The 27,887-nt window shown below is 46.5% G+C and overlaps 1 protein-coding gene across 2 annotated transcripts in view; it reads right to left on the bottom strand.

Moving 5' to 3' along the window:
* HENMT1 (HEN methyltransferase 1) overlaps positions 1-27,887 on the bottom strand; it is a 436,221-nt gene that overhangs the window by 380,388 nt on the left and 27,946 nt on the right. For both annotated transcript variants that reach the window (XM_069232403.1, XM_069232404.1), the window contains exon 2: positions 3,555-3,683. In XM_069232403.1, the coding sequence (XP_069088504.1) occupies positions 3,555-3,629 (75 nt within the window). In that variant the 5' untranslated portion in view covers positions 3,630-3,683. The remainder of the gene's footprint in view (positions 1-3,554; positions 3,684-27,887) is intronic.

Below are 27,887 nucleotides of genomic sequence, written 5' to 3'. Positions count from 1 at the left end.
AATAGGTCGTACTCGTAGCGGTAGGGCCTTGCTGAATCCAAGTTTGGAGGAAGTCATTACTTCCAAAATGTAAAGCGCTCCTCAGCATAACGAGCAGAGAGTTTCCAGTTTCTAGAGTACAGCGGCCTTGGCGCAACGATCAAAGGCATTTTAGATTACAGATGTAAAGCACTCTTTTGTACAGCAATTCAAAGCGTTTCAGTTCACAGATGTAAAGCGCTTTTGTGCACAGCAGTTTAAAGTGTTTCCGTTCATAGATGTAAAGCGCTCTTTTGCACAACAATTCAAAGTGTTTTGTTCACAGATGTAAAGCGCTCTTGGCACGACAATTCAGGCACTTCAGTTCATAGATGTAAAGCGCTCTTGGCACAGCAATTAAAGCGCTTCAGTTCACAGAGGTAAAGCGCTCTTGGCACGACAATTCAGGCACTTCAGTTCATAGAGGTAAAGTGCTCTTGGCACGACAATCCAGGCGCTTCAGTCCATAGATGTAACGTGCTCTTGGCACGGAAATTCGAGCGCTTCAGTTCACAGATGTAAAGCGCTCTAGGCACGGCAATTCAGGCGCTTCAGTTCACAGATGTAAAGAGCTCTTGGCACAACAATTCAAGAGCTTCAGTTTCCAGATGTAAAGTGCTCTTGGCATAGCAATTCAAGTGCTTCAGTCCTCAGGTTTAAAGCACTCTTGGCACGACAATCAAAGCGCTTCAATTCACAGGAGTAAAAGGTTCTTGGGACAACAATCTAAGTGATTCAGGCTACTTGAGTAAAAATGCTTCCTGGTGTTATTAAGTAAAGCGCTTCAAGTTCAATGACTAAAACCTTTTGGTATTTATTGTTGTGAATGTGAAAGCATTTCTGGAGATAAGAAAATCATAGATTTCATAGTTCTTTGAAAAGCTTAGGATGTGAAAAGTATATTTAACTCTTTGAGATTTTCTAGGTCATGATCAAAGTTTTATGTTGTGAATTCAGAGTGAAATCATAGTCCAAAGCTCTTGCCATCTCTTGTTTCTGAGGTCGTAGTTTATTCTTGTTCCATGTTTCAAAGAAGGGGCTTTGCCCTCATTTCAGAAGGGGTCTCCATCTGATATCTCAGAGACGCATTTAGTTAAGAGTCTATTGATAAGTTGCATTTCTATGAATGAATAAATGCATATTTGTTTTAACCTTTTTCTTTTCAGATCTCTCTCCCTGCTGCTCACTACCCTAATTCCCTTCCTCCTGACTGGCTTCACCATAACTCTGTGCTATAATAGCTTTCTGAGTTGGTAACGCCGGAAGGTGGGCCTTTTGTTTAGCGACGTGCAGATCCAGAGGAAAGGACACTGTGACATCCTGTTTCTGGGAGACTCAGATTCATTGGGGCCCAGGGCACTGCAGATTTTACACATCTTCGGTACCTACTCCAATCTTTTCATTAACCCTAAAAAATCAGCAATCTACCCCATATTCCCATGTCGGGTCGATATGCCTTGGACGTCAGGGATTCTTCCTTCAGGGTTCAGGTACCCTGGAGTGTATGTCACGGGAACGTACAGAGCTCGTATGATGGGAACTTGGTATTGCAATTGGAGGGACTGGTTAGTAACTTTAGTTTTGGACCACTTTCCCCTTGTCCTTGCTGGGACGTTCTGCCATCTTCAAGATGGTTGCGTTGCTGTGCCGCCTTCATCAACTACAGAATCATCCTTTATCAAGTGACAAGACCTTCTTTACAAAGGTAAATGTGCACATTCGGACGCTACTCTTGGGAGGAGGACTCCCCCGCTTTGCCCTAGGTAGATGCTGCCGACCAGTATATGAAGGGGGCATAGCTACTCCGGACATCCTCTTGTATTATTGGACAGCACATCGACTCATAATTAAAGACTGGTTGTTTGAGGGGTTTGCAGATACGGTTTAAGCTCTCCAGAATGGGCTGTGGGCCGTCAGGGCCTTCCACACCTACTCTATGGGGGTGCAGCGCCGAGGATTCTACCTCCATCACCCAGGTGGGCCGTCGGATGTGCAGAAAGGTTGATGGTAGAGATCCCACCTTAGTGGGGTACTCGTCTCCCACAAGTCTCAGCCCTGTGTGGCTTCTCAGCATGGGACACCATTGGCATCTCAACTTTAGGGAATGTTCTACACAATGGCATGTTAAAGTCCTTCCAGGATTTACAGGTGAAGTACAACCTACACAGTACTAAGTTCTTTAAATATTTGCAACTTTGCCTCGCCCTTATACAGATCATACAAGCAACTGATGATATTCCGGAGTTCTCCCCACTGGAGGCTAAGCTTCTCCTTACAAATGTTAAGGAGCACAAACTGTCAGAGACATAAAAATGCTATTGGGTAACTTTCTGGACCCCATGGTGGCAGTATGGAAGGCCTGGAAGGGGGAACTTGGTGAGCTTGATGATGACTACTGGAGAGAGGTGGTGGAGGCCCCCAGGGAGGCAGCAATAGCCTTGCACTTGAGGCATATACAACTAACGCTGCTACACCATGTATACCACACAAGAGCTCAGCTCCAAAGTATGGGACTGATACCTGATGGGGGTGCTTGAGATGCAGGAACTGCCAGGGAACTCTGTCTCACATTTTCTAACACTGTCCTGTTCTCTCTCACTTCTGAGATGAGATTCTGGGGTGATTAGAGTGGGTGCTGGATTGGAAAGTCCTGAGAGTCCCCAAACTTGTACTACTCCATGTAGCGGATGATCTGGGTGGCACAAGATATCAGAAGGCGCTTCTTTGGCTGGCCTAGTCATTGCCAAGAGAGATATTGCGAGGACATGGAAGGACGTGGCTGCCCCCTCTGTTGAGGCTTGGGCCAATTGGCATGGCTTTTGCATGGGCATGGAACGTCCAATCTACATGGAAAGAGGATGCCCCAAGAAACATTTCAAGGTATGGAAACGCTGGGCAGAATTTAGAGACAAACACCTAGAACCTTGCCCAGATAAGCCATGGACTCACAGGGGCAAACCAAGTCAATGCAACAAGGAGGTATTTGGATGCGGGAAAGAGAGGGAGGGGGGAGCGGACTCTGGTTCGACAAATGCTGTGGCTTCTCCTCTTGAATGAATATTGCTGACATAATGATGTGTTGTATTACTGGTTGTGATATTGTGTGTTGTGCAAATATGAAATGGAACACAGATTTGACCTTGGTTGTAAAATCAATAAAAAGTTGTTTTTCTTTTTTTTTTTTTAATTAAACGTGAAAATATTAGCAATTTATTTGATATACAATGATTATCATGCAGGCATCAAGTCAACCAAAATTGTTTTAGAAACATACTTTACCCTACAATGAGCTTCCGCTTGTGGATGACCTTACATTTCCTTTGTGGTAATCTTTGGTATTACCGTTTAATTTTGAAAGACAAGGACATCACCAAAAGTGTGCACTTTTATGAATAGCCAGATATTTAGACACTTAACAGAAGTCCACGCTTAGGGCCAAATAAGAACACCAACAGCAGAAAAAATGTAAAAGCAATATTTGAGGCATTTATGGAAATCTGTTTTTAGAGAACAAATTAAAATTTAAACCAACCTACCTTTTTTGGTTGGTGTTTTTCCACTAGAGCCTTCACAAATTGGTATCGCTGCTTGTAGAGGGGTGGGGTAAACATGATCTCATAAATGAGTCAGCGCACTCAAATAAGTAAAATATCCTCAGGAACTCACTGAAAGGACATACAGGTTTGTTAATCTTAGAATTTTGAAAACATTTAAGATCATCAGAATATGTTTCAACAAAAACACATGCATATAAAATACAAAACAGTACTGCACGTAATGGTGCATACATGCCATTTGGGTTGTACTCATATTTTATCACTTTCTAATTCCTCATAAAACTAAACTGCTTCATATTTTTAATTTCTAGTGTACTGTGTTTGGGGAAGCTATACAAAACCTTTTTGGACTAAAGCACAGTGAGAAAGACTAAAGCCTTATTTTACAGACTTATGGAGCACACAGGTTTTTTCATTAGACTAATGTTCTATTTTCGATCTATTCCTCCATCGTTTCAGTAGAACAGAAGTTGATAATTGAGAGTAAGTTTCATCAATCAAAATCAATTCAGCCCTAACCTGGCAACACTTTGAAGACTGAGCATGTCCACCATTCTCTAAATACATAATCCACATACAATTCGCAGCTTGACCCACAATGATGAGGGACGTGATATTAACTATCAGAAACTGGCATCAGAGTCCCCATTGCCTTAAAGTAAAGCAGGAGTAGAAGGGCAACTGCTCATACAAACAAATGACACAAAACTGCGCCATACAAGGATGAAAGTACGATGACAGTAAAGAGACAACCAGCCAGCAGTAATACAACAGCATGTCTGAAGAGCCAGTCAATCTGTTGCAGATTGAAGAGCTGCAGCAACCAGAACAAGTCACTGGCTTAGTGAGCAGAGGAAGGACAAGAAATTGTCCCCAGGTTCATGGATGGACAGGTGTTAAAGTTGCCAGCCTTAGGTTGGTCTTCCTCCAAACATTTTTCCTACTCCCCTCCAGTTTTCTGAAAAGTGCTTTTGCTGGCTTTAAACAGCTGTGCAGTTTACTACTGCTGACAAATGCTAAAGTGCATGTTCTCACTCATAAAAAAACATGGTAACACTGAAATACACCCGATTTGCACATCTAATTTACTTATAAGTCCCTAGCGAAGAGGTAAACCGTATACCCAGGGCATGCAAATTAAATGTTACTAGTGGGCCTGCAGCACATATTGTGCCATACACCAAAGTAGTCTTTTAAAACATGTCTCATGTCTGCCATTGCAGCCTGTGTGCAGTTTTAAACTGCCAATTTGACCTGGCAAAATAAACCTCTTGCCGGACCTAGAACGCCCTTTCACTTTTAGTACATGTAAGTCACCCCTAAGGTAGATCCTAAACAGCCTATAGGCAGGGCCACTGTAATTACGTAGCAGGGGGATGGGGGGGGGGGGGGGGGGGGGAATTATGCACTGGGTTGAGTAAATTATGCAGCAAATAAAGCCAAATTATGCCGCATAATGCAGCACATTTTGTTAAAGTATAACTTAATTATTTCATTATTTTTAGACTTGGTAACCCTGTATGGACATTGGTTGCACCCCATTAGTACTTTAACACAGAAATATAACAATAAGCCACAGAAAGGTGACGAGTCCAGCTTTGCAAACGTCCTTTCATTGTACTGCAGCACGTTTCGCTGCATTCTTAGTAACTTTTGAACCGTTCGAACTAGAAACGTTTTTTTGGTTAAAATCAGCATATCATGCAACAGATGATGGATTATGTGGCAAGTGCAGCAAGTCTATAATTATCCATGTTTATGCAAACATCGCTGCGGCCGCACAACTACATATGTCCAGTGGCAGGGTATACTGTATTTAATGTCATTGTAAGTTTTACATGTCCTGAAAAACACCTAAAATCATTTTTCACGACTATGAGGCCTACCTCTTCCATAGGATAACATTGGGTTACCTTACTACATTTAATAAGTGTTAACATTTGTTTGGAAGCAGGTAGAAATATTGTGTTTGGTATCTAAAGAATTGTAACTTAAAATTCTCTTTAATGGGAAAATCTGATTTTCGTCACAATTCTAAAAAAGTCACCCACAGAAAAATGTCATTTTTTTGTCCTAATCATTTGGTGCTTGCAGCCTATGTCATTAGTCACATGACTGTGATTAGCATGGCAGTTTGGCCTTTGTGTAGTCCTCCCAGTAAGTGAGACAAAGTGGGACTAGATGTTGGTAAATGGGGCCCATCCTGTCAGGATGTGTGGGGCGGAACTGTTCCCTTTCCCACTTACATTTTAAGGAACTGTTTAGTACACTCACACAGAACTTCACACTAGACTTTAGTTACCTCAGCCCCCTTGGAGGGAGGAAGAAAATTCCAGAACCATCTGTCAGGAGGAAACTTCAGAAGTTTCTTCCACTTCAAAGCTGGCACCGGTTATAAAATAGGACCCTCAAACACACTTTTCAATTCACTCCTGGACCTGCGGAGAACACTCAGGCCTGCTCTATACTTCAGAGGACTGCTCTGCTGCTGAGAGCCTACTTTGAGCTTTCAGAACAGTGCCCTGCTGCTGGAGGACTGTCTTGTTGCTTGAATCCCGGACTACCAGAGTGATCCAAGGGCTAGTTGACTAGCTTCCTGTTCTGAGCAAAGGGACACAAAAAGCCCCAACCTGAAGCCTGCACCTGGACCCTGTCTAAAGTGAGTCCTGCCCTACAAATAGTGCCCACACAGTCTGGGGCCTTGAAGTGGCATCCAAACAAGCTCAATTCAAAACGTCTGACTTAGAAAATGCCCTGAGAACTGAGTGGAGACCAGGACCTACCTGCTTGCCGATCCCCCCAAGGTGCATCACCAGTCGCCTAACTTTGCAGAAGCTCATGCTATGTTTTTCCCTGCAGCAGCAAATCCTATTCAGCGCCTCCTCACACAAGGGATATCCTGTATCGTGGTGCCCTCGTTGGCTACAGTCTCCCACTGTATACCCACCTCAACCAAAAACCCGATTTCTAACATTGGTGCTTAGTGGTGGGATCTAGTGCCTGTGTATGTGCAATACCATACAGCGATTAGTGTAACACTAAAAATCCAGTTAAATAAATTGATATCAGATCCAACCTCTTTTTAAACTTTCCTTAGTTTTTTATTTGCCTATTTTTCTCTATTTCCAAAGTTGAATTTGCTTCACCTCCTTTTTACTACAAAGAAGATACATCTGATCAAGTGGATGGTCTAAGCAAGGCTGAGCTTCAGTGGCTCTTCAAAGAAGGGGACTGAATGAAGGAAGTAAATAAGGCTGCAATGGTGAGACTCCAGGCAGCCCTCTATGCCTATGAGGTCAAGAGGATGCAGTCCCCTATAGAGGAGCCAGATGATGACAACCTTGAGGAGGAGGATGTGGACTCATAGGAGGAGAGGGGCCTGGCCACAGCCCCTGAGCTGCAGTAGCCTGAGGAGAAGGAGGACAATGTTTTAGCAGTAATGCCCTTCCTGTTAATGCACAGTAGAGAGCAGTGTGTCTTCTCAAGGCCTGTCCCCTGAGGCATGAAAGCAAGAACAAAGTGTTCAGGCTGCAGACTGCCAAAGTTAAAATAAAAGGAAAGCTGGCTCTGGAGGAAGAGACTGTCTCATGAGAGGAGCCTGAAGGAGATGGACATAAAAGGCACACGAGCAGCAGGATTCAGCAACAATGGTGGCGGTAATCCAATGGCCTCTGGAGAGGTGAGAATCCACACACTCCAGGACCTGATGCCTGTAGTGGGGGATGACATAGATAAATGTTTTTTACCTATGAGATAGTTCTGTGGATGCACAGGTTCCCAGAAGAGGACTGGGGAGCCAGCCTGTGGAAACACATGCCCCCAGTGGTGAGGGAGTTTTTCTTACTTTAGAAGTGAGGATCAGATAAGGTATGCTTTGATGAAAGCCATTTTACTTACAAAGTCTGAGCTGACCCCTGGGAGGTATCACATCAGGTTCAGGGACAACCAGAAATTGCCAAACCAGTCTTGAGTTGATTTCCTGGACCACTCCAGTAAGCCACTGAGTGGCTGGGTGAGAGGCAGCAAAGTGAATGATTTTACTGGGCTGTACAATCTAATTTTGTGGGATCACATGCTCAGCATCGGTCTTACTGAGTTATGCCAACACTGAGTTGACAGTAAGCTCACTGACCCCAAGGAGCTTGAAAAGGATGTGGACATCTCAGGGGTGTGGAATTTATTAAAATATCTACTTGTCCAGGGGACAGGTTGCTTCTCAAATCTACTTGTCCTGTAAAAAGATCTACTTGTCCCTTTGGTGCCATGTAGTGTGGCGACAAATTATGGCAGCAATTAATAGCCTCTCTGATTATGCCAGGGCTACTACCATAGTAGGGCTTGAATACTTGGAGTTTCAATCCCTACTGTAGAAATTTCCTTATTTTGCCACCTTTCTGCAGATCTGCATACTGGGGCTGGAGGAAGCAGTAAGCAATAGTTCCAGGGCTGGAATGCCTTTGAGTCTGCAAACCTACTAACCTGCATGTTTTAAAGATTTTTACCAGCTTCTCTCTAATATTTCCCCATAATAAGAAAGGTTGGACATTTACTCCTGACAATGGCAGAATTAGAACTTCTTCCAGGGTTGGGAAGAAAGTGGCTGGAGGGAAAATGAACTTGCAAATGCTCAATAGATTTTCACATGAGCAAATCTACACATCGTATTTACCCACGCTAAAATACAGTTCACAAATATTTTATAGGGGTACGACATATACCATGGGTGCACTTTTGTGACCTTCTTTAAGAATTTGGGGCCACAAGTAGGTAGGTTCAGATTTGTGACCTGCAAATTGCGAGTCGCAAATCCGAAAGTAGGATGGTGTCCTTGACACCATCTGTGATTCGCAAGGGCTTCGCAAATGCCCACATCATGAATAATCATGAGGTGGGTCGCAATTTGCGACCCCCTCACGAATGGTGGCCTGCTGGAGACAGCAGACCACCATGTCTGTGACTGCTTTTCAATAAAGCAGTTTTTTTTGTAATGCAGCCCGTTTTCCTTAAAGGAAAAAGAGATGCATAACAAAAACGAAAAATGAAACGTTTTCGTTTCATTTTTTCAGAGCAGGCAGTGGTCCAAAGGACCACTGCCTGCTCTGAAAAAATGTTTACAGTGACATTCACAATGGGAAAGGGGTCCCATGGGGATCCCTTCCCTTTTGCGAAAGTGTTAGCACCCATTTGAAATGGGTGCAAACTGCGATTGGTTTGCGCCCCCGTTCGCGGTCACAAAACAATCCTATATTGCACTGCGAGTTGCAATTAGGAAGGGAACACCCCTTACTAATTGCGAGTCGCAAACCCGTTTTGTGATTCGGTAACCAGGTTACTGAATCGCAAAACTGGGTTTGTGCATCGCAATGTGCTTTTTGCACGTCGCAAACAGCGAAAGTCGCTGTTTGCGACATGCAAAAAGCTACCTACATGTGGGTCTTGGTCCCTAATTAGGTCTGGTGTTAACAAAGACATTTTGTTTTTATTAAACTTCTATTTCTCTCTCTTTCGGCTGGCTTTACTGTGAGTGATCGCATTCTGCTCTTCCACAAGAAGCATATTGCCACACAAAGTAGTTTTGTTCAGTGTCAGGAACTACAGTGGCAATCAGTGACGTAACGAAACTGGAGGGTGCCCCTTTGCAAAGAACATGGAGGAGCCCCCTCTCCAGACTCACTCAGGACAGGTGCTGTGCTGACGGGGCCCCCTGGAGGGCGGCTGCGGGGCCTTTGTTATGCCGCTGGTGGCAACGTGTGCTTTAAGAGTTCAAAAACTTTTTGGGGGGGGTTTTGCCAATGTTTGTTACAATGTTGAGGGCCTGGTAGCTCCCACAACAATAAAGTGTTACAAAAGCCATGTCAAAACAAGACACGCATTGATGAAACTAAAAGACTTATAAAAATATGTCAGATCAGTTGGCTTTGTCAGTCTTTGTTTATTTTCATGCTTCCCATAATCGTGTTGAACATGGTTACACTGATTTTCCATTAGAAATATTTTTGGGAAATACTAGCATGCATCAACACATTTTACTAAATGACACTTCATTTGCATATAATCAGAGAGCATTCTAGGAGCATTATACTTAGCCTCTTAGCCTAAACTTTTCAAACATGTGTGTACAAGTTTTTTTTTTTTTTGTACTGGAACCAACGTCAGTAGTGAAGTGTGACCTTAAAACATTTATTTACAGCACGCACCCTAATAATGAAGGCTTTCAAATAATGAACCATAAATACAAGTTCGAACAGCATTATCCTTTGGAAACACATTACCTCAACTGCAGAGAGTTCAACTCTCTGTAAACAGGCAACCAAAGGGTTTGTGCTGCAGGGGGGTTGGGCCTACTTGTCCCAAGGACAAAGTAAACATAAAAACTTGTTGCCCTTGACCCCAAACAAGATGTCCCGGGCGTCGGGCATAGGAATTCCACATCCCTGCATCTGGGTCAGCATTAGAGTGTCAGAAAAGGCATCTTGGTGTATTGCCAAAAGGGTGGTCAGTGGACCCACCAGAAGAAAGGGGGAGGGATAAAAACAGAGGAGCTCTCTCAAAACTTTCTAAAATAGATCACAGGGGAGGGAGACCCAGGCCTAATATGCCTAGAAGAAAACAGGAAAGTTGTCCCCAAGTGGTACAGTGTTACAAGTATGGGCATGTGAAGTGGATGCCAAATGTCTCAAGAGGGCACAGCCAACCACTGGTGGGCAAACCTACAGTCTTTGCTTTTCAAAAATTATTCTAAGTCCGAAGGAAAATGCGAAGACCGGTCCCAATCCACCTTGTGTACCCAAGCTGTGCTCCTTCGCAACCTGCCAGAACTTATAACTTTGCCCCAGTTCGTGTAACTAGATAACAGTGGTAGTAGTAGCACTTTTCTTGCATAATTACTTAAAATCATTGCATAAAGTACATATACTTTACCATAAAAATACTTCTAGTCATGTACAATATCATCTGCCTCACTGCATCCAGGTGTAAATGTCAGTGCAAATTGTATTAGAATCAGAAACCTGTCATTTGTTTTCAGTTCTAATGAGATTAAATATATATGAGCAGCCTACATATAATGCAATCTGCATATCAGTGTAGATGCTCAGCCAAAGGTTGTCATTGAGGTCTCTCATTTCATCTGATGCGATTATTCTAAAAGATCTAAAACCTTAAAACTAGAGTGCCGATGACAGGAAGTGCATGATGTTACCGCATAGTCTCATCCTTTGGTGTGCAATCCACAAGCACGCGATAGAAGGGTTGTTGCTTATACCAAGATTCCCCACAGTCTGACCATTGAAGTAGGAGCGGTAAACACAGAGTAAAGGAATGCAAAATAGTAAGAACTGAAAATCTGTAACAGAGCTGCCCTGTCTGGCCTATCACTCCAAGGTCTGACTGAGAGTCTCAAGATATCAAGGAGCTTTTCATGGGTGAGTAAGCAGCGGGAAACACTGAGTAAAGTAATACAGAATAGTCAAAACTAAAAGTTCACTCCAATATCTAATTTGCAGTCTCGAACTGCCGGTGAGCTTTTCGTGGGTTCCATTGGGGTGTCGGCCCTGAATATTAGCATTATAGCTTCTATGCATGACTTTATGCCATATTTCAGGAAAAGCGGTTTTAGAAGGAGACGTCTCTCCAAGGCCAATTGCGGGCTACAACAAACTAGGGCCCTCATTACAACATTGGCGGTAAGTGCCGCTTACCGCCATGCTGACTGCCGCCATCATACCGTGACCGCGGCGGTACACCGCTACCCGTATTGTGACCTACACATAGAAATCCACCACTATACAGACACACACACAAGTCCGTCAGCCCAAAGGTCAGTGATAAAATGGCAGTACCAAAACCGACACCTTCATGCCTACAGAAATACGCCCACAGCATCATGACCCACGAATCACTGCGGCGGTCATTCAACCGCGGTAAACCATTGGCAGTACACACCGCCGCGCTCAAAATACACACACACTAACAAAACAACACCACATTGGACAATTCAAAATACACACACCTGACACACATACTCACCCCACACACCCACACAAATATAAAACACACTACCCACTACCCTTTACGACCCAAAGATTTTGGCAAGTGAGAGAGAGACAAGCCAGGAGCACCCACTGAATCTGAGAAACAAAACACCATCACCCATACACTATCCAAGCACCTCACAGCACACACCCCAACACATCACCCACACACCACTCACACTATACCCATGGCACCACAAAGACACCCCAGGTTCTCAGAGGAGGAGCTAAGGGTCATGGTGGAGGAAATCATCCGGGTAGAGCCACAGCTATTCGGATCACAGGTGCAGCAGACATCTTTCGCAAGGAAGATGGAGCTATGGCGGAGAATCGTGGACAGGGTCAATGCCGTGGCACAGCACCCAAGAACAAGGGATGACATCAGGAAGAGGTGGAATGACCTACGGGGGAAGGTACGTTCCGTGGTAGCAAGGCACCAGATAGCAGTGGACACCACCTCCTCCCCCACAACTAACAACATGGGAGGAGCAAGTCTTGGCGATCATGCATCCTGAGGGCCTGGCAGGAGTAGCAGGAGGACTGGATTCAGGTAAGTCAAATCTTTACTACTTTATCCCCCACCCTACCTGCATGCCATCACAAACAACAACCCCTACCATCACCCTCATCACCCCACCACCTCACATATACCCCACCATCACAACCCACCCATCCCAATACCAAGCCCTGCATGCAACACCAATGCATTGACACCCATCACAGACCTGCATCGACACTCATCACCACAGCATGGACACTAGTGACAATCACTTAGCCAAACCAAGCACAACTCACACAAGCCAAAGCTGCCTTGCAAATAACAACCATAGAGGGAAACATATCCATGCACAAGATGGCGCACACAGATACAATAACACTGCATTTACATCCCCACAGGACCTCCACTCAACGTCACCGGAGAGGAAGTGCCAGCAACATCCAGTCTCCCCCCTGAAGAGGCACACAGTGATGACAGCAGTTCTGCACACCTGGATCACAGTGACCAACCTGGCCCATCAGGGACCTCTGGACAGTCGGTGACCCAGGCACAGTCCCAACCCACAGCACAGCCTCCCCCCTCAGGAAACACTACCACAGTACTCACCCAGCGGGCCCATCCGTCTGTCCCCAGGACACCTCAATCAGCAGTGTGTCCACCACAACAGGGATCCACAAACCCCGGACAAGCAGGGACCTGGGGTCAGTGGCAGTGGGCACACGGTTCAGGGGACAGAGGCACCAGACAACAGGGAAGCTGGGAGGACTGCTGTGCGACAGGGGGAGGATAGGCCCAGGGAACCGACACTCCACGAGGCACTCAGCAACATCCTGGGAGCATACCACCATTCCCAGGAGACCATGGGCCAGATACTGGCCAAGCTGCAGGAGACCCAGCGGCTGCAGGAGGGACAGTACCCGGAGATCAGGGAGGACCTGAGGAACATCCACACCACCTTGGTCACCACTGCAAGGGTGCTGGCTGGCATGGCCAACACCATGAGGGAGGCAGTGGCACACCAACGAGCCCATGACACTAGCCAAACCGAAGAACAGCCCTCCACTTCCGCCGAGGCTAGTGGACAGGAGGCCCGCCACAAGAACAACAGGCCACCAGCACCCCACCCCCTACAGAAGGAGAACCACCCCGCAAACGGTCCCTGCGATCCAGGCAGAAGCCAGAGAACATTGCCAAGTCCCCCGCCAGGAAATAAGACTCTCCTGATTGTCACCCTTCTGTCCCACTCTGTCACCCTGTACACCTTGAACTGCCGTTGCTCCCTTTCCTATGCCCCTTTGGGCAATGCACCTGTGATACAAATAGACTGGACTCTACCCTGGACTTTCCTCCATCAGCAACCCAGCCCATTGCAATACCCCCTACACTTATTATCACAGAAATAAACACCCCTGGAACAAAATCAAATATGGAGTCTGGCAATTGTTTGTCACATGTATTAGTTTCACAAACTGTAAACACTGCAATTCAAATGTACTGTAATATTTACATAGGTATGACCTGTAGTGGGCAGCAGTAAACACACCAGGAGCCAAAGTGGGGCACAGAGATATGAAAATAGAGATGCCAAAGGGTACAGTAAATGGCCATAGAAATAGGGAAATCAGGCTGTTATGTTCAATGTCAAACAGAAAACTGCAATGGAAGGTGAAGTTACAGTGCCTTAACTGTGTGTCAATGGAAGTACTGTTGAATTAGTATACTTCTGTTGTCCACATCTTCTTCCTCTGCTCCTCTTCGTCACTGTCCACAGGCTCCACCGCTGCCACACGACTATCCCCAGGCTCATTCTCCTGCAGAAAAGGCACCTGGCGACTCAAGGCCAGGTTGTGCAACATGCAACGATGATCTGGCACACCTTCTTGGGTGAACAGTACAGGGATCCACCTGTCAGATGGAGGCACCGGAATCTGGCCTTCAGGAGGCCAAAGGTTCTCTCAATAATCCTCCTTGTTCGCCCATGTGCCTCATTGTAACGTTCCTCTGCCCTTGTCCTGGCATTCCCCACTGGGGTCAGTAACCATGAGAGGTTGGGGTAACCAGAGTCACCTGCAAATATTTGAGGGATACCTGTTAGCCACACACTAAACCTTAGTGCCAAACACACACCCATATAACTACATCAACTGGGTGGGGGCCATGGGCTTACCTATTAGCCACACCTGGTGCCTCTGGAGTTGAGACATCACATATGGGATGCTGCTGTTCCTCAAGATAAAGGCATCATGCACAGACCCAGGATATGTCCCAGTGCATAAAAGTCAGCCTTCACTGTGGCCAAATCCTCCACCTGGGGGAATACGATGTAGCTGCGCATGTGTTTCAGCAGGGCAGACAACACTCTGGTCAGCACGTTTGAGAACATAGGCTGTGACATCCCTGATGCCATGGCCAATGTCGCTTGGAAGGAACCACTTGCCAGGAAATGGAGCACTGACAGTACCTGCAGTAGAGGGGGGATACCTGTGGGGTGGTGGATAGCTGAAATCAGGTCGTCTGGCTCCAACTGGGCACACAGTTCTTGGATTGTGGCCCTATCAAGTCTGTAGGTCAGGATAATGTTCCTGTCCTCAACTGTCGGCAGGTGCACCAGGGGTCTGTACACGGGGATGTCTCCATCTCCTATTCATCCTAAGGGGTTGAACTCTAGGGTGAAAAACGGTGAGCAGAAGGTCATTTTCACACATATGTCTCAATTAATATGCAATTCTTGCTTTACAGAAACAGTATGTGTACTCGTAAGTCAGTTGATATGCCAAGGTCTGCTGTGACGCAGTTAGGTGCCATGGCCTGTGCCCCCCTGAAATGGCGGCTGTCTGACCTGTGAGGAGAAACAAGTGGAAATTAGGTAATTCCGCTGGCGTTGAGCGCCGTTGCGTTCGGCGGTCGATGACCGCCACGCAACACCACATTGGTTATCATTGGGCCCTATGGGTTACAGGAGCCAATGGCGATGTACGCCGGCGGTGATGGTACACACCGCCGCTGACGTGACCGCAATTTTCTATCTGTGCCACTTGCTACCTGACCTTCAACAGGAGAGGACCTACACTGCAAGTGCTGCTGTGACCTGTGTCTGGAAGCGGCAATGGCTCGAGTGTCTGGGAAAAGGGCCCCTGCCTTTACTTCGGAGGAGTTGGAGAGACTGGTGGATGGGGTCCTACCCCAGTACACTTTACTCTATGGTCCTCCAGACAAACAGGTGAGTACACTGTGAGCATGATGCGTGGGGTATGAATGTATGGATGGATTGCTGTGTGTGTAAGCCTTGTGTAGGGTGGGGTCTGAGTGGTCCTGGGAAGTGTGCTGCATGTATGGTGGGCAATGTATGTGTGTAAGTGGATGGGGGGATATGTTCGGCCATGAGTATAACAGTCCAGACGGTATGACTAATACCACTTACCACTGCCGCAAACGGTGGGAGGACCTGTGTTGCTTGGCAAGGAAGATGGCGGAGGCCCAGCTGGGGCTGGCCTCCCAACGAGGAAGGGGTGCCAGTCATACCCTGAACCCCCTGATGTTCCACATCCTGGCGGTGGCCTATCCGGAGCTGGATGGGAGCTTGAAGGCATCACAGCAGCCCCAAGGGGGTGAGTACAGATTCAGAATCTTGACTTTGCGCGCGTTAAGGTTTTACCTGGGTGGGGGATGTGGGTTGTGGGTGCCCCTAGGCCAGGGCGAACATGGCAGGGTATGTTCAATGATGGGCAAGCTCAGATGCACTTCAACCCCAATAATGTTAGTGGACAATTACTACTGGGCAGGGTCCTGTGGGTTTCAGGTGTGCAGCTAATGGCGTTAGGCATTGTACCCCATTGCCTGGTTACTAGCAAGGTAACTGGTAGTGCATGGCCTAGTGCATAGGGCTGTTCCCTGTGAGTTGTGTACGCCAACGGTAGTGTTGTTGCTGGCACTGACTAAGTGTATCCTCTGTCTCTCCCCCCCTTTTTGTTTTGTCACCCTGTCCTTATGTGCATTAGCATCATCTGGCAGAGGAGCAGAGGCACCGGAGGGAGCTGCATCCCACATGGGCCTGGATGCCGAATCCACCAACGGTGAGGGCACAAGTGGGACGGAGGGTGAGGGGAGCACCACGACGGAGACAGGAGGGGACACTACCGACAGCAACACCTCCTCCGATGGCAGATACCTGGCGGTGGTGGACACCTCTGTGACCACCCCAACTACAGGTACAGCCGCCACCCCCATACCAGCACCACCCTCCCAGCAGCTCCTCAGCGTGTTTCCTGTGCTTGCTCACCCAAGAGGGTGGGCATCTCCTTCATCCCAGGCACCTCAGGCCCTGCCCCAGTTAGCTCTGCTGCCCTCAGTGAGGAGGCTATTGACCTCCTGAGATCCCTCTCTGTTGGGCAGTCAACTATACTGACTGCCATCCAGGGTGTAGCAGGGCATTTGCAACAAACAGATGCATACCTGGAGGGCATTCACTATGGTGTGGCGGCACAACAGAGAGCATTCTAGGCTCTGGCCAACGCACTGATGGCAGCCATTGTCCCTGTCTCCAGCCTCCCCGCTCCAACTTACTCTACCCAGTCCCAATCCCCTCAACCCCAGCCTATCCCAAGCACACCTTCAGACCAGCAATCACCCAAATCAACACACAGAAGTGGCTCAGGCAAACACAAGCACCATCCACATGAAGACACACCAACATCCACTGCCTCCACTGTGTCCCCCTCCTCCTTGTCGTCGACCTCCCTCCCAGTAGCATCTCCACTCACACCTGCATGCACTACATCCTCATCCACTACCTCCATCACCAGCACGCCCCTCACTGGCAGTCACCACCCCCACATCCATGCACACGTCCCCTGTGTCCTCTCCCACTGTGTCTGTAACTCCCTCCTCCCAAAGTACACAAACGCAAGCACACAGACACCCAACAGCCGTCCACCTCACAACAGAATCCAGCTCATGCACCTGCACCCAAACTCAGCAGACTGATACCTCCTAGAACCACTCCGTCTTCCTCCACTCCCAAACCTTCACCCTCTTCCCACCCCAGTGTCCCTAAGAAGCTTTTCCTCGCCAACACTGACCTATTCCCTACCCCCCCATCCTTCACTTTGGGACAGGGTGGCCAGAACCCAGCCCAGCGGTGAGTCGTTTCCCTTCAGAGTACAGTTTCAGCCATGCTTTTGATGGCGTTGGTACCACCCTGGAAAAGCTGGCGGACAGACGTGTTGTAATGCAGTGGGCAGTACATTGTCTTCCACATGGCTGTTGGCGGTTACCGCAGCGGTGTTTGTTGCTACCGCCGTGGCGGTCGGTGTGTTAAAGTGGCTGTTTGTGTTGGCGATTTCCGCCGTGGTCATGATTTAATTTTTTTTACCGCCGGCCTGTTGGCGGTGTTACCGCCGCTTTATCACCGACCGCCAGGGTTGTAATGAGGGCATAGGTGTCTTATAGATTCAGTATGATATTTGCACAATGCACATTCTTGAGAATATCCCCATGTAGGCTTCCAGTTGCTTCTAAAGTCCCAGACGGGGAGTGTTAGGAGACGCATTGGCACAATATTCTGAAACGCATAAGCTCCCAGTGCTTTTTTCATATGTGGTTGGACCTTGTTAGTTAAGTAAGTCTCAGCCAAGCATTCTGCTCCAGTGATATTCCTGATTATGGCTATATCATTTTTCTCTAGAAGTTTGCATGCCCTGATCTTTCAAAGTCTTTTTTCGGCGTGCCTTCATTATGAGAGGGTCCAATGCATAGGTAGGAACCAAACTGAAACATTCCTCAGTCTGCCTGAGATAGAAGGCTCAACCTCTTGCTTCATCCTTAAAGATTATATTCAGGGAACCCCTCAGGCTATCCGGGTCAGCCCTGCAGACACAAAGAAAGAGCTTGATTATATCCATTTAACACAGGGTGCCCATTCTTGTTATAATTAACTCTAAACGTAACCCTGCATGTCTGGTTGATTTAGGGGTCTGGAATGTCCTTTTGTAGGCTCCCATCTGGCACTTCTCTAATGATGCTGTCAACCTGCTGGGGTATGCCAGGTGTCCATCGGTGATCGCCGGTAGTAGTTTCGCTTTAATAACCCTCCAGATTGCCTGAAGTGTAGGTGACCGTAGCCGATGGTGGAGTTTTGCTAAGGCGAAGGTGGCTCTTTCTGCCTTTGTTTTTATTTTTGCTACCTGGTTTGATGTTTTCCACGTGTTTATTAACCAGACTCCGAGGTAGTGATATCTATCTTCGGTTTCTATTTTTAGTGGGTCAAGCTTCCACTCTCTTTGATGTTTTTTGGTCTGACGCCCAAACACCAGAACCTTGGTTTTTGCTGCATTCTCCCTTAAATCATTCTTTTTATTGTATCTATGTAGTATGTCTAAGCACCTTTTCAGACCTATCCTGGTCTGAGCGAGCAATGCCAGGTCATCTGCATATTGTATTATAGGGAGCGCTGTCTTACCCAGTTTCGGGGGGAATTTGTTTCCTCTCAGCAATTCTGCTGCCAGATCTGCTGTATACAGGTTGAAAAGGGTAGGCGCAAAGACGCAGCCTTGTTTTAAACCTTTATTGGTGTAAATTTTCCTGGTCACATGTGAATTTGTGATCTTAATTCTCACCCAGGTGTCGGACTATAGCTCAATTACAGAAGTGAGCAGTTTCCCTGGTATCCCCCAAGCCGCTAACTTCTTACAGAGGATGTGGTGCACCATTTCATCACAGGCCTCACTATAGTTAATGAAACAGGCAGACAGTGGCTGGGTCGATGATTTCAGTGCTTTCTGACCTAAGTATGAGAAAGCTAACAGTATCTAAAGTGGAAGAACTAGGTCTGAAGCAGGTTTGATATATTGGTATAATCTTGTTCTCTGTAATCCATTTTTCCAGCTCTTGTAGCAGCACCCTTGCATTGGCTTTGCCTATAGTTTTCCGGGAGAGTGAGGTCTCTTTTTTTGTAGAATGGGTACAATATTGAGCCTTTCTAAGCCTCTGGGACCACAGAATGATGTAAGCAGTAGTTGAAAAGAGTGTTCAGGGGTTCAGCCCAATAATCTTGGTCATCTCTGAATATGCGCCCTGAAAGGCCATTTGGTCCCAGGACTCTATCCCTCCTAATATTGTTGATCACTGTTTTCACTGATTTAACAGTAGTCTCTAGCGCCATGTCTAGTAGGCCATCCAGATCGTGTTGCCACCCTGTGGTGCTCAGGGCTGTAGTGTTTTCTGGGTCCACGTAGAGATTGCCCACGTGGGTTTCCCACGAGCTGGCTGATATCGCATTATCTTTACTTGTTGTAGCATGGAGCAGATAGTCCCAAAATTCTTTCATTTTGCTCGGTGATAGTAATGCATGTAAATGGATCCAGCATTCTTCAATCTACTTTTGTTTCAGCTTCCACATTGCTTTTTTGTAGTCTTTCCTCACCCACCTCCTAAGTACTTCCGCTTTGGGGGTTTTGGTCTTTCTGTAGTATGCTTCTGCCCACCTGCATTTCCTCTTACACTGTCTGTATTCCCTAGTTGTTGTGATCCTGGCAGTTTTTTGTATTTTGATTCCTGTAATGCCTTGGTGCATTGAGCTGCATAGCGAGTCATATACGTTCCTGATCGTGTTTGCCCACTGGTCACTAATTCTGCCTGTCCCACTTACCAGATTTAATGGCCCATTCACCTGCTTCCATAGTTCGAATTTCATCTTGCAGGGCATGCTCCATTTGAGCCTTTTTGGCAAAGGTCATGGCTTAGTTGATAGTTGCTGCCCGACGGTTCTGTGGGACTGGTGTCTCTGTGCTTGGAGGTCGACCTCTATTGCTTTGGGATTGTGATAACTCTCTGATCTTTATATCACCTTATGGCATACACATCTGTATAGTAAGGCTGGGCTTAAGAAGATGTAATCCATTACGGATATCTTTCTAAACATAGGGATAGGAGTACCTGCTACTGTATTACTGCAATTAGACGTTCTCAGGTTGTATTCCTTAAAAAAGGTTTCTAGGGTTGACCTTATCACATCTCTGGGGAGTCCTTCCTCCTGACCAAGGTGCTGAGTGTTAAAATCTCCTGCAATTAGGTGTGGTCCTGGTATTCGTTTAGGAACTGCTTTAATAGATCCAGGATAGATTTAACCCTTGTCTTCTTGCTTAGGATTTATGTACAAATTTATGATTGATATTGGTGTATTTTTTTTTTTAGACAGAGCTAGACCGTGTAAGGTTATCACATGAACATCAATGGTCGATTTCTCCTAAGGCACCAGCTTAACTGCTAAGCCTAGCTTGACATATGTTGCGAGACAACCCATGTGTCTTCCGAACAAGTTTTTCTTTTGTGCAGGGGACTGCGTTGTTATGAAGCCTGATATAGGCTAGGGATCAGGCGTTCAAGTTTCCTGTAGGCATAGAATATCTGCGTTACTTAAGAAGCCTTCAATATTGGGGCTAGCAATGAAGGGGGCCAGACCAGCCACATTCCAGCTGAGAATCCTAATCACCTTGTTGGCTTCGTTTGCTGGGGGACCTGTTTTGCTAAACGTGCATTTCCCCTTTGGTGGCCAAGGCTACAGGGAGCCAGTCTCAGTCCCAACCTCCCCTCTTGCTGACGTCATTACTTGCATCATTCACTCAAGTTTCTCCTATGTGCCTTGTCAGGTATATATTGCCTACTTTTTGTGGTTTAATCACTGTGGTTCCTCGCAGGGCACTAACAGATTTAGTTGGCATACTGGTTTAAGTTAGTCAGCACTTAAGGGTAGCGTTGTTTCTCTGGCTTGCTGATTTTTATGCCCCAGCTGTCCAGTAAGCCCTCATATGTGAGTATTCTTTCCACCGTGCCATGGTCAGCCCTTGTCCTTAACGTTGACTCTCTCTGGGTGATCCATGAGTATGTATTAAAATTTACCGTTAAGAGATCCTCTGTTGAGAGATATGCTAACGCTGCTATATGATGCAACAGCCGAAGTATATTTTATCTATTGAGTATGTCCCAAGGACCCTGAGATACATGTAAGGGGGAAAAAATAATTGATAGTTGTTTCTTTACTTCCTGTGGAATTCCATTGTTTAGTTTCAATGCACCACTGTTTCCTGTATGTTCTCAGACCTGTATATAACAGAATTCTCTCTGATGACTATGCGGGCCGCTGTACCGTGGTTTCGTCCTTTACTCCATGAGTACTCCTGTGCCTGCAACGTTACTTCTAAAGATGGATTTGTTTCATCCGTAGATTTGTGGACATGTCTTAGTCCTGTCTCGCTTTGGGATCTATTCTGGTTGTTCGATAGATAGTTCCTGGAGGAGAGTTTTCCTGGTATTGTTGCCAGGTTGCCGGGATCACTTGTCTTATTACCGGAGGACATGCCTCCCGCACTTCTTTGAGTTCTTCTCTGATTGATCAATTATAGGTTCCTTGTGGGGGATCTTCCTGGAATCGTCGCCTGTTTGCCGGGGCCGCTTGTTTGGATACTGGAGGGCTTTCCTCCTGCCAGGCCCAAGATTTTATTCTGATTGTTCGACAAATTGATCCTAGTGAGGCTTCTTCCTGTAAATGTTTCCCAATTTCAGGCATCATCGCGGCCTCTCTATTAAGTTTGTTATACAGAATTTGTTCTTCATTATTTATGTTCTGGGTTAACCCTACGATGGCACTTATCCCGTCCTCCACTAAAGACTTAAAGTTCATAGCATTCTTCTTGGGGGCGTCCCCTTCCAGGGGAGCATCGCCTGCCTCACCCATACGAAGTTGTTCTATATCCATTGCAGGTTCTATTACACCTGACTATGAGGATACCTGCTTATTTGTGATTGAGACCTTTGTGAACCTTTCACGGCCTTCGCCATTGTGGGGGACACCTGGGAAGTGCTTGCTGGAATCCCTGCTGCCTGGGTTGGGCCACTGCTATCTGCATGTTCACCCGTTTGAGGATTGCTTTTTCCATTTCCACCTGAGTCCTTCCCAAGATCCAGAATGATGTGAGCGCTGGAGCAAGTTTCGGGAGCCAGAGTAGATGGTCGTCACTGCCGGAAGATTGGGTAAATCTCCAGCTGAACTGGCATATTCCCCGAGGCCTGTGATACCTTTCCTGTGCGGTTCAGACTGTTTGTTTGTTTTTTGCAACTTTGAGAGATTTTTTCTTCTTGTTAGTTTTTGGTTGTTCCTGGTATCAGACTCACGCGATGTCTTAGTGATCACCCCGGAATCTTGCTCTTCTATACTGTTGCCGCCAACTTTGGCATCAAAAGTGGCCGACCGCATTGGGTACGCTGTACTTGGTTGCCTGTTGCCTAATTCCATCTCCTTGCTTCCTTCCTCACCTTCACTGTGTGCTGAGGATTCCCTTTTAAGTGATAGTTCGATGGAAGAGGGGGGGTCTCCTTTTATGGGTCAAATCAATGGGCACTGTGACACACTGCTTTTCCACTGGAGACCCACTTTTCATTTTGTTACTCTTCTACAGTTTTGCAGTGTTGAATGAGACTAATAAGTAGATCTGGCAAAGTCGATAGTTTGTCTATTGTTTTTTTGCTTTGGGTCCCTTTAGTCACATTGTCATCCTGTGAAATATTACCAAATTTGTCTAACTTACCACTTAACAGGCTCAATTTGTTGTCAAGTGCAAGTACGCTTTGAGCCAACATGTGGGTTAGTTCTAGATGGATCTCCATCTTATGTGACTGCCAAGTAAGTGTTTTAACTGCTGTGAGAAGAGATGTGTTGATCGTATTTATAATGTAGTCTGGTCTGCCCTCAACTCCCTTTTCCTCATTTGGCTGGTTTTCCTCCCCCGTGGACTCTTCATGCCTCCCCCTCGTCTCATTACCACTTCCTGGTGTTTCCACACTAGGTTCTTGCAAAGCATAAACGTACAGTTCTAATGCCAGAAAAGATGCCAGGGGCACTTCCTTTGTGCCTTGTCCAGGGGTAGAGCAGGGCCGGCTATTGTCTAGGCTTTCATGTACATGGATTTTCTCTTTTTGTGAATACTCCGGCTCATGAATCTCTGCCACTATTTGCCATTTGTTGTTTTTTACTGGATCAGCCTGCCCTTTGACCAACTGGTGGCAAGTCGATACCGAGGGGGCTGTTCTGGTTTCCTGGGGTCCACGGTCATGTCCTGCTGGACAAGTGTTGGAGCTAGTTGGACTGCCAAGATTGCTGTGGATAATGTTACTTTCTCCCCTTGCGGTGCCGAAGATCTAACAATTCTCCTATGGTTGAGGCGTCCATACTGGAACCTATCACATCTTTAGCGCAGCCTGGTGCATGGTCCAATTGTGAGGGCCTAAGTGAGGAATTAAATTCCGGTGTTGGATTGGGAGGGTCAGTGAGAAGCACCGTCCGTGTGGTTTCATTAGCCATAAGATTATTGGATTCTACTGCTCCATTCCTTGTAAATTAGTTGTGTATGTATGATTTCTTTGTATTCAGAATTTTCCGCTTGAGTACTGTCTTTTGATCCTTCTGGACTGTGGGCAACAGGGCTACCTTAACATGCGTCGTCTACAATTATATCTCCATCTTGATAATTCATTTCTGTAGTTTCTATCATTTCCACAGCAGTTGCTTCGATCCTTGTGGGTCTTGCAGGGCTTGTGGGACAGGTAGGGTAGCCTCCTTCATCCACTCTCACCATTCCCAATTTGCTCATGCTTGAATGGTCAGTCATGTGCCCGAGTGGGGTGTGTTGTACTATATCGGGTTGCCTCCTTGTCTATCCACAAGCCCTGCGTGTGGTAAAGATCCTGTGTTCCAGTTTCCAGCAACCCCCGAATATTTTAAAAGGTCTATCTCCTTTCCAAATTTCCTGTTTATTCTGCACCCTTAGTGCCTTAGGCCCCTGTTTCCGACACTTCCAATTTCAAAGCGAGTTTTGTGTTGGTGATGGTATAAGAGTTGTTGATGGTTCTCCTTGTCTTGACTCCTGTGCGTGTTCCTGCATCTTCTGTGTCTGCACCCCTTCCAGGAGAGTCATAGGCCTGCTCGATCTGCTAGGCCTGCTTGATGTGCAAATCACTCTATTAACTTGCTTGAGTGGGAGGCGTGTTTTTTTTGCAATGTGAGCGCATAAAAGTAGGCATGTAATGGTGTAAACATATGAGAGTGGATTGGCTCCAACTAGTTCGCTAATAGTTTGATGGCCCCTTGTCACTCACAACTTGCTAGTTGCCTCTCGCCACCCATCCAGTTGAGCATGATGGGCGCCACCTCACCCCATGCCTTGCCCTTCTGTATGCACTATTTTCACTCTATTGTTGTTTGTGGTCCTATCGATTTATTGTTTGCCTTTATAGACCACAGGGCAGGGAGGGCACGAGCACGCTAATACACCCTGCCAAGGGGGTGGACGGCCTTAATGAGCTTGAATGAGCTAGATGATCCTACTCAATCCAGCTGGTATTATTGGATCCTGTTAAGTCCTGTTGGATCTTGGGGGCCTTGTCGTACTGTACTGTTGGATTGAGGCCGGAGCCCGTCACTTTTGATACCCACAGCCACAAGATTCTTGCGTCACCACTCCAGTAGCGAGCGGGTTTTACCGGTTTGCTCCACAAGCCGCACCCAGACCTATCTGGGCCACCTCCATTGGAGACTGGGGCACTCACTTAGCAGGAGCCGCCTATGGCGGCTGCGCTCGCGCTGAACTCTGCTGACCTGCTGTGGTGTCCTGCTGTATTGACCTGTACTGTGCAATCTAGCAGACACTGCTTCCTGCCTTGTTAGTTGCCCTCCTCAGTCCAGGTCTGAGTCCAGGACTCCTGAGCCGGTACTCCAGCCTCCCTCACTCCCTCCCTCCAACTCCACTTGTGCGCCACCTGCACTCCTCCTGTGCCTCTGCGCATCTCCTACACTCCCTCAGTTGCCTCACTGTGCCCCTCTCAACAGGAAGGAGAGGGAGAGAAGGGAGAAGGGAGCTAAGGTTTGGGTTGGGGCGCAGATGCTGCAGGGGGTTAGGCAGGCTCTTACTTGCTGCAGGAGTAGGCTATGGCTCGGTTATCATTGTGATATGCAGAGCGGTGTGGTCGCAGTAGGTGGAGCGGAACCCACGTCCTATTCTGCCTTAGCCCGTGCCCGCGGCTTGCCACTCCTCGTACTTCAAAGGAGCAAGACTGGTCCACGCTTGTTGCTGTTCGGGCCATGTGGTGTTGGAACCATTAGGTCCATAGGACCGATGGGCTCCTGCTCGGCTCGCCGCTGCTCACCGAGACTCGGCTGCTGCTGCACTCCGCTGCTGCACCTGTTTCCGGATCCGGGGTCGGCACGTCGCACTATTGCCACAGTCCAGTCAGGAAGGGATTAAAGATAGTGGTCAGCAAGAGCTATGCAATACAACCAAGAGGGCTTCTTGTGTTCTGGAGGAGGAGCAGATGTCAGTGGTCGGTGCTTAGGACTTTTTAGGTGATAGTTTTTACTATAAATTAAAAAATTCAAAATTCCGTTTTACAGATTGGATTTTTTTCATTTTGGTGTAAAATATTGTAATCAAATGTACTTAATTTTTCTAAATTGGTGTGGGAGTTTTCTTGCATTATGTTTTCACTTTAATACTGTTTATGTGCTGCGCAAATACTTTACACATTGCCTCTAAATTAATCCTGACTACTTTTGTGCCAAACTATGAGAAGTTAAGCACATTGTTTGTGGTTCACCCTAACAAGGTTTGTGGTTGTTGTTTGAGAAGGGTTCACATCGTCCTCAACCAAACATCCAATTTTTAAAAGTTGTTTCTGTATTCCCGTATAGAGGACGGCTGAGTGAGGAGAATGCAGGGTCATTTAGGAGAAGATAAGCCTGGTAACAGCTGAGGCATTGTCAAAACTAGGTCAGTTGTCGAGGTGGGAGTAAACAGTGGGGTAGGCGACTTGTCCGCCAAGAGATAACAAAAAGGTGATGGGTAGACCACTTGAATTGATGTCAGATAATGGTAATGACTGAAACCAAGATTCAAGTCCTGCTGTTGGCTTAAGATCCTGTGAATCTCACAGCGGCTTAAAATTAAAACCTAACCTTGCGTAATGCAATCTGCTGCTCATGCAAACTGCTCCGAAGCCTCTAGCCACATTTGAGCTATATAAAACTGCAAAAAAAAATCCAGCCGAACATTTTTTATTTTGCCCACCTTAGATGGGAACAACCTGTATGCAATTCAGTCTTGGTCCAGCTCAGGCTGGAACAGTCCAGTCCGAACTGCCATGCTAGATCCCCCCTAAACAAGAATACATACAACCTCTGACAGATTTTAACTAATCAAGTCAGGTGCAGACTGAGTCCTATGTCACAGTGGCACAGGTCTGATTTCTGGGCATACAATTGGATTGATAAAAAAAAAAGAAAAAAGTTATGTGTGGATAGCATGAATTAATCTCTGCCACTGGTATTACTCTGGGACGCAATATAGACCATCATGTTTTGCCAACCATGCCGACTCAGGCAAAAATCACCCATATGCAAATTATATTGGTTTTACTCCAAGACAAATAGTTCAGTCCGTGATGCAATGTCTGGTCACCTCTAGAGAGGAACACCTGCAACCCAAGACAGTTTTGGCCTTGTCAATAAGCTAGAGCTTGAGTCCCACTGCACAGTGACCACACAACCTATATCTGGGCATCCCCATGACAAAACAGAATTGAGCTGAGACAGCACTGAGGTGCTAAACCCACCACACACACCCTCTGAACTGGACTAAGCATACCGAGCAGGGTTGTCAATGAAGCATCATACATGATGAGGGGGAATGGTGACTGATTTGGGGAGGTAGGTGTACAGATGGCATCTCATTTTTACCTCCCAAAATGCAGTAAAACACAGGTGGCCAACTTTGCGTAGGATTGAGATCAGACAAGGTGGGGTGGTTTTGAGGAGCAGACATTTTAAGATAGAAAGACTGACTGCAGAGAAGAGCATAGCAAAATTGGTCATCCCATAATACAACAGTCCAGTCTAGAAAACAATGCCTTTGAGGAACTTACACAGTGGTCCTTCTTCCATTCCCATATTGGAGACTGTATCCCGGGAGATATATACTGGTCATCTCACAGGCAACATGTGTGCCATTCACAGCAGGGAGGAGCAGAAACTGTGTACCACATATTGAATGATGTTGGTTACACAACCCATATTCTGGGTGACAGGTAGGAGTCACCAATGAAGTAAAGGCAGGCCATTTGGAGTCTGAAAGAAACTGGATTATGTGTTGCAAAAAATGTGAGACCTTCACAAATCATAAACCTGCAACTGTATTTTTACTGGAAACCAAGTACTTCATTGATTCTCCCAGCATAACGAAACATGCAGACCAAGGCATGTTCAGGGGATTTGGTGTGGGCTAGTAAGCCCAGTGATTCCCTCGTATTTACATCACACCTCTAGTGGGTCCTGAACCCATAATCACAATATCCTCCCACCTATATCAGAGGCAATATTACAATATAAGGGTTTGTCATTATTAATAAGGGAGACCTAGTGGCTTTGTCCGGGTGTTAACACATTAGTAAAAGCACCCACATATTATGATTCAACATTGTACCCCCAGGGAAATAAATAAGCACAGTATTAATAATCAATATCATTCATTACAATGGTAAAAGCTGCATTGTCATTATAAATCTTACCAATAAAAACACTTTACATTCAAAAACATTGGTGCTAGTGTCTTTCTTTTGCTTCTATTAAACTGCCATTGGATTCATGGGACCAAGCATATGGGTTCCCAAACCCCACTGCCCAAGAACACGAATTCCAGCTCAATACAGGGAAATCCTATCTCTGGGCCAGGCACTTAATCA

Source organism: Pleurodeles waltl, chromosome 4_2, assembly GCF_031143425.1.
Source record: "Pleurodeles waltl isolate 20211129_DDA chromosome 4_2, aPleWal1.hap1.20221129, whole genome shotgun sequence".
In the NCBI taxonomy this organism is placed as follows: domain Eukaryota; kingdom Metazoa; phylum Chordata; class Amphibia; order Caudata; family Salamandridae; genus Pleurodeles; species Pleurodeles waltl.
This window is presented reverse-complemented; position numbering and strand designations above follow the sequence as displayed.